At 35.0% G+C, this 8,081-nt stretch overlaps 1 protein-coding gene across 1 annotated transcript; it reads left to right on the forward strand.

The window, feature by feature from the left end:
• The first annotated feature begins 3,990 nt into the window (after positions 1-3,990).
• Positions 3,991-5,760, forward strand: LOC110371827 (achaete-scute complex protein T3). The gene is made up of 2 exons (XM_021328229.3): positions 3,991-5,058; positions 5,217-5,760. The coding sequence occupies exon 1, from the start codon at positions 4,332-4,334 to the stop codon at positions 5,049-5,051; it is 720 nt and encodes a 239-aa protein (XP_021183904.1). The 5' UTR covers positions 3,991-4,331; the 3' UTR covers positions 5,052-5,058; positions 5,217-5,760.
• The last annotated feature ends 2,321 nt before the right edge of the window (positions 5,761-8,081 follow it).

Consider the following 8,081-nt stretch of genomic DNA (forward strand, 5'->3'; position numbering starts at 1 on the left):
TCCAATACATCACACTTGGCCTAGGAAAAGGAATGCCCGCTCATTGTTAGCGAACCACGCTTGATATGAAATGTTAAACATATCCTTTATTAATACTTAATACGATCACCCTTTGATTCGATGAATAGGAGTCACTCAACAAGTCGTTAATCAAACGATATTGGGTTCGAATCAGGTAGTTGTATTGTGTGATCGATGGCGGCGAGGCTTACATCTATGATTTATTATAATTTCTAAACATGGCATTAATGAGACTGAGGTATTCATTGAACCGCAACTGGAAGCTAGGAGCTACTAATGTAAGTTACTCTTGTTATCGATCCTTTCGATTCCGATTAAGCATGACAAGCAAAACACATATCTACTTCTGACTATTTCTAAAATGAAAATTAAAGAAGTTGATTTTTCCATTTGTACTTTTTTTTTCAATTATCGAAAGTGAAGGGAAGCCCAAAATAATAGCGAGTACGACTTCAAATATTAAGTCCAAAACCCGGAATGGAAACTTTGCTATTTTACAAAGTTTTAAAATATAACAAGTACTTTTATGTTTATTTACGTTTAATGCATTTTCCATCCTGTCAATCCCAAGCCAGCGATGCGTAACTCAGTGCGCGGCAGATGACAGAATTCCCATAATCATCACATCATCATAGTTTTCACCCCCATATCCCACGATGTTCCGCATCTCACGTCATTTGTTTTACCTAATTGTTTTATTTGTAGTAATTGCTCAAATAACTCGTGAATGTCACACAATATCCGGTGTTTGTTGGGGAAATTAAATCGATTTGTTGTTGAATTATGTTGTAACAGTTGATTTTTGTGGAAATTAGTTATGTAGGTTAGCACTCAGGATATACCTAGAGAATTTTGGACTTTACGATGTTTATTTAATTCTTAATCTCACCTATATTTTCAACTGACAACTCACCTATGCAACAGCATACCTATTTTTTATATACGTAAAGTTAAATATTTACATACTTATGTGTAAATACTCATTTTATAATCAAGACTATTAAGTCCCGTTAGGTACTAAGCACAGTGCCCTTGCCAGATAGACGTTATATTTGTGTACTTTTAAACCCTCGTTCAATAATAATAATATCTATCTATGGCGATTTTAGTGCATTTTACCTCGCAGTCATCTGTCACAACAGTGGGAACTATTTGTTCAGTCGTAATTGCTCCACGGGAGGTGAAATAATTGATATTGTTATGACAGTTTTTAAAAGGGGGACATGTCTAGTCTAGGGGTCATGTAGATTAATAATAAACATAGCTTCACACGTCAGTCTGACATAATGATTCAATGTACCATTGCAGTTTTTCTGTTATCCATTTTTTACTGCTAATTATTTACCCATTTTCCTGAAAAGTTCTACCTGAACTTCTATAGATTTTAATAAAAAAATACGTAGTTATGCCATAATTAATCAAAAATGGCGAACAAGCTTCATTGAAAAATGAAGAATGAAACATTAAATGACATTTATACAAAAAAAAAAAAAAACTAAAAAGCACCTGTAAGGGTTCTATAATAGTGAAAATACTTTCCCACACTTATCTTGCAATAAGAAAGCTAGAAAGATACCAATTTTATTAAATATTTTACAGCACTTAATTCGAAACCAGTTACGTGGGTGGTGCGATGAGTTGCGTAGGCGCACGGGGTACGTACTACCCACCCTTACATCTCAGACACAATGACTTGAATTATAGTCGCATTCTTATTGGACAACTTACACGACTTAACATGTTACTTAAGCTTATTGTTAGTTAACTTAACGACATCATTGAACGTTATACGAGCCTTTTGTAAGAGATTTAAGTTGTCTTTTTAAGTTTACACCTCGTGAGTTATTTATGAAAAATATCAAATTAGTATTGAGGTATAATGTGGCTCCTGCGGTCGGGATGAAATGGAATGGGTTTTAAATGACGATAATAATTGTGGGATCGGTGAAAGTTATTACACTTATTACTTAGTACACATCTTTTATTGCAATATATTGCTTATCTACTGAGTACTAAAACATTTCATCCAAACAATTTCGCAACTATAAATCAACTATAAGGCAAGTAATGAAATCTATCGAAATTACTGCACCGTTTTCATTCCCTAATGAAATTACTTTCGTTTATTACCCCTAATACCATATTTACCTTTTTTATTCGAAATCAGCAGGGGTTACACTTTAATTCCATTGTCTTCCATTTAACCCCTAACCAGCCACGTAACCCTAACGGAACATGGATCAATTCGTAGTAATCATAACAGGAAAAAAATATCGGTAATTTACGGAACCCATTAGCACCTCCCCGCAGGTCATATCCGGTACAAAATCACGGGGTTCAACCCCACAAGATGACTGGCCAGTGCCTTATTACCAAAGTCAATTTAAATCTAATACAAGATAAGCAGATCAAGTAAAAAAGTTTCTTTGAAATCATGTCAAATAAAAAGTAAGTAAACCAAGTATGGTACACAATTACTCAACTATGTTAGAATGTGAAACTCAAAAATTAAAACCAACACTTAGACCATAAAACAAATACGTTTTACGAGCGAACCTTAGAAAATAACTCGATAAAATCGTTAATCGAGACCTATTAACCGCTAATACAGAACAAAGTATGTATCGACTAATGAAAACAAATACCTAACATCGAAACAACCATATCGATTCAATTAGTAAAGCGAAATAGAATGAGAGTTATTCGATTCACGCAATCGAATTGACGGTAGCCGGTTGCTTTGATCAAAGGGCCGACGAAATAAAAAATAAAATAAAGTTTAAGAAGTGCAATTCATAGCGTGTTTTAAATCTAATTGATGATGGGCTGGTGAAGACGCCGATAGCTGTCACCACGGCGGCAACGCTCACACGAACGGTATTGGCATATTTCAACAGGAAAAAATGACCATGTTTCATTAGCTTTCCAATAGAAAAATTCTGTCAAAGTATTCCAAATTATCTAAAACATTTATAAAGAATGCTATAAAGGACAAATAAACATAAATTCGAGGATGCGTCGATTAAAGGTATTTATAGACATATGTGTTAGTAGTAGAACCTGTACACACATAACCTTTAGTTAAACACCGTTCCTATCTTCAGTTATTTGTAATAATTTATCTGTTATGGTTTAAGTTGTAGTCACAGCTTCTAAAGCAGTAGGATTTTATTAACACTATGAAAATAAACCAGATCCAATTAAATATTAAACGTTAAAAAATATAACAATATTAAAGCCAGAACTATAAAGCCTAAAAGTGCTAAATACGGTTGTAGTAATATTTAATATAAATATTGAATGCGATTGTAGCAAATTTTATATTTAATAAAACTATAACATTTATGAGCTAAACTAATTAAGAAAGTAAACATTTTAATCAAGTCACAATACTTATCGGATCAGTCTACATGCGTATACAAATGTAATAGGAGTAATTTCATTACATTTACAACTTCACCGCTCCATTCCCCAATTTCAAGAATTGGTTTCATTAACGTAAATGTCAATGTATTTTATCGATAATGTAGCGATAAACGCTGATGCGACTTTTATCCAGCAGGTTCGAATACGACTTGCCTTTATAAGAAATACCTTTAAACTCAAACACTCAATGAGATTGAAACTGATAATACTGATGTGGATTCTTAAGACGATTGATTTATTTTAAATATAAAGACATCGATATGCCGATTATGTGACAATATCTCTTCATCCTTTTTAGGGGCAGTACATTAACGGTAATTCTTTAAATATTAATGGTGACTTAAATAAAACTGTAAAAATAAACTTCTTCAATAAAATGTACTTCTTCATTTTATTTATAAGAGCAATATAGTACCTACCTACATAGCAGGTAAAGAAACCATAAGAATTTGATTCACTACCCGGTCCTGAAAATGTGCTGTTACAAGTCATTACTACGAAAACCATTCATTTTGTATTTTATGTTATACGTTCAGTGGTCAACAGTAAAAAAACTGGGCACGCGTTAGGCACCCTCCCCGCGCCGCACTTCCCAACCACTATGCCAGGTACGGACCCGCACGTACAGGGGGAAGGGATGATCGAAAATAATAGGGGAAGAGAATTTTAAAATTTATATTTTTTGCAGCCGGCGCAGGTGATATAACGCGTGCGCGTGCGCCGGCGACTCACTTGTACGTGAAGCTCCGCTGCCGCCGCTCGCGCTCGCCTCTAACCGAAAGCTCCCACAAAACCTTCCCCTATCGCGCAGTGCTTTTCCGATAGCCGCGCCGACCGGTCGTGCTCAATATTCGCCGTGACCGCCCGCGCCGCACGCACGTAAAATGCTACAAGAAATTCAACTTGTTCAAGGTCAGACGAACTACGTAGTCGTCGCGTCCGGATATCCTTCAGCTACGTTAACGAAGACGCCTACAGAGAAGAGGAATGTACCTATTGCACCGGCTCCTGAAAAAAATTATGTCACACACGATACGCCGCCAAATCTACAGTACAGAAAGAAGGTGCACTTTAGGACGAACCCTTACACCGGACCTCAGGCCGCGTCCATCGCGAGACGTAACGCTCGGGAACGTAATCGTGTGAAGCAAGTGAATGATGGATTCAACGCGCTGCGCCGACACCTGCCAGCTTCGGTTGTTGCTGCCTTATCAGGTGGTGCGCGAAGAGGGTCCGGAAAGAAACTCAGCAAAGTTGACACACTAAGGATGGTGGTTGAATACATAAGGTACCTGCAACAACTCCTTGAAGAAAGCGACGCTGCTTTAGGTATTACAAGAGATCAGGAAAATAGAGAAAATATTCCAAATGGTAGTACATTGCAACCGATGACCTCAATGGACATGGACGATGGATTCTTCTATGGAAGTGGGTCACCTTGTTCTGAGAAGCCGGATTCCCCTGCACCTTCTGAGTGTTCGTCGGGGGTGTCGTCGGCGTACTCAGCTGATCGCTACGAGGTCACCACGACGACGCAACAACAGCTCGGCCCCATGGATGAAGATGAGCTGCTAGACGTCATCTCTTGGTGGCAACAGAAATAACAATCATGTAAGTTGACAAACATTTTCAACATTATTTTTATTAATTTTATTTTACCACAAATATAATTTCCCACGGATTTTTTTTTCATATTAACCCTCTTAACCAATTAGAAAAAATGAGTTTTGTAACATTCAATTCTAATGTTTATTTTCTTTTGTTCACAGATGCATCGTTGTGAGTGACACAACTGGAACCAACCCTCCGAAAACGAAGTTCATTATTTATTAATAGTGCAAATTATCGTTTAAACATACGAAAAGACTCTTGTATATCTAGTCAAATCAATAGTGCCTTCAATATTTAGATATTAAGTCTTAGTTTTAATTGCGGGGTAATTTATCAAGTTTTGGATTTCTGTACTGACTTTTTGTAGGCAGACAAAACATCTGACTGCTTTACTTTTGAATGGAGTTCCATTTTCGAACGGGGAGTTTTTTTTTATTTCTAAGTGCACTTTTTAAGTGTTGACTGTATAAAATACCTCTAAATTGTGTCGATGGTTTCAAAGACAATGATTGTTTGGTATAAGGCTGTTAATAAAATACTTTTAGTGTAATTTGTGAAACAAATGGTCGATAGTACACGTTACCTTTTACTGATATTACCGAAACTGTAAGAACGCATTTTGTATTATCGGCCGAGTCGATGATATTGTAAATATACCTTAATTAGTTGTAAGTTTAGCTTAAGAAATTAAAACTATTTATTGAATCGACTTGTTGGCATTTTTATTTCTTTGTTTGAAAAACTTGCAGGCTGCATTTATTCCTACTGGTTTTTACACTGGGTTACAAATGGCGTGAGTTCAAACAAGTTATAGTGTGTATCAATTAGTTTTTCAAACACATTATTTACAACAGTTTTATTGTGTTAATAGGTTTCTTTTGTCTTGTAAGGCCTTATATGAATTCAGACGTAAGTAAATAGAAATGGGCTTTGACTTTACAGACAAATAGCCTAAATATTCTAATTGCTTTTATGGGAATAGAATAGGTACTTAGCTTTAGAAAATCTTATCTAGATATTTATTTTTCTTTAGAAGGAACTTCAAACGTTAAAATATACGAATGGTAAAATAGTCAAAGTTTATATGTAATTAGAACCTTTTTACTGAACTCATGTACGTACCGATATTGAAAGTCAGTTGCAAGTTACATCTAGGTTTCAATATTTAAACGAAACAAAACTGAACTTTATAAGTAACGAATTTTCTCAATAACATATTCATATTAAGATATACATATATTATGTATATAGCCTATAGATTTTAGGACTAAATCTTTCATGTTGTAGGCAACACCTGTAACTGGTAATATTAATACCTACAGCAACAGCAATGAAGCTATGAAGTGAAGCTATAAAGTTTACTACTACTTACTTCAACTTATCCATATCTTACGTGATTGCGATCCCAGAAGATTAAAGACATTATAACTGATTACAGAGCAGACTCCTTTACATAACACAAAATGAAAACAATGCAGGCTGTCAACAAACAGCAGGGGACTGAGCTCTCAAAATAACACATAATTTAGCATAATGGACTTATTAGTGTCTGAGTCTGTAAATTTTATTTGAGCTGAGTTATTTTAAAATTGACCTCAAATATAGATGAATTGCCATGATACATAAAGCATAGATCTACAGATAGGTATGTGTAAATTAATTGTAATTACATTTAGGTACTTTTTACAATTTTCTTTCACGCTAATACGTCATACGGATTTAATGATCATAGACACACAGACAGACATCAGTCAGAAAACATATATATGTTAATAAAAATGACCGAAACTAACCGTCACTACACAGGGAAATAACCTGTTATCTTTTTTTGATGTCACTAACTTAAAAAATGATATGATTTAATAAAACCCACGGTCTTAGTTTTATAACCAAACAACCATCCTTTCGTGTGTCAATCCTGTTATTACCCTTTGGATATAATAAATCATCGTTGTCCAGATGTAGAGAATTAGCGGGACGCTGTGCGATCGCGTCGAGATATTTCCTAAAAATAATAAAAAAATACCTCACACGAGCCCAATCAACCATTATTATATGACACACGATGAGGGCAGATTCTATTAATTTATAACCAATGTGGGTGGATATACTGGCATTATTTTTTTAAAGGTCGCGGAACGTGGACATGAATAACTGTAATTTTGTTTGGTTTTTATTAAGATATTGCCAAGTAAATTGTGAATTGATGCCCTTATTTTGCCGTTATACTGTTCAAAGAAAGCATTAGATAAAACATTTTGAGCGAATTAATCGCAAAATTGTATGTCTTATGTAATCAAAACTAGATTGCGAACCTATTATTGAGTTTGCTAGCAGTAAACATTTCGAGGAAATTCGGCAATTCCCGGTACATACACAGGCTTTCAACCATGTTAGTAGACCTGCTTATTAAATTTACAGGTGTTGGGCATTGTCAACAAAGTCTTTATAATAAACACTTTGTTTTCAAGAAAGAATAAAATATCAAACTTTTTTATGAATTGTAATAGAGACTTTTCAGGAAGACACTTAATAATTATATTGTCCTTTGTCATTTCTAAGCAATTACTCGTTGTCTCTAAGAATAAGAACACAAAGGTGGTATAATTTATATGTCCACGTAAATTATATTTGACTGCTTTGTTAGACCTTTTGACAAATTCACTTGTAGCATCACGCGTGAGAGCGACCGTGTTACCCTAGTGTTTCTACAAAAAACCTTATTGTTTTGATAAAAAATGACATGCCATCCAAACATCTGATAATAAGCGTGGGCGGGGTTCCAACAAAAGGGAATTGGTTAGCACCATACAAACACAATACGGGATGAAGTTTTGATTCGGGTGTAAAATTAAGTTTTCTAACATTGTTCGTTTTTTCTTGTCCGCCGTCCACACAATGAGATTGTTTGTTCTATTAACGACTTGACTGCGATAAAATTACTGTTTTGTCGGATTCCTTTTCACTAATTCACGAGACCTTTCGTGCGTAATTTGCTAAAATAACACCTATCTTAATAAAAT

The sequence above is a fragment of the Helicoverpa armigera genome, chromosome 10, assembly GCF_030705265.1.
Source record: "Helicoverpa armigera isolate CAAS_96S chromosome 10, ASM3070526v1, whole genome shotgun sequence".
Classification (NCBI taxonomy): Eukaryota; Metazoa; Arthropoda; class Insecta; order Lepidoptera; family Noctuidae; genus Helicoverpa; species Helicoverpa armigera.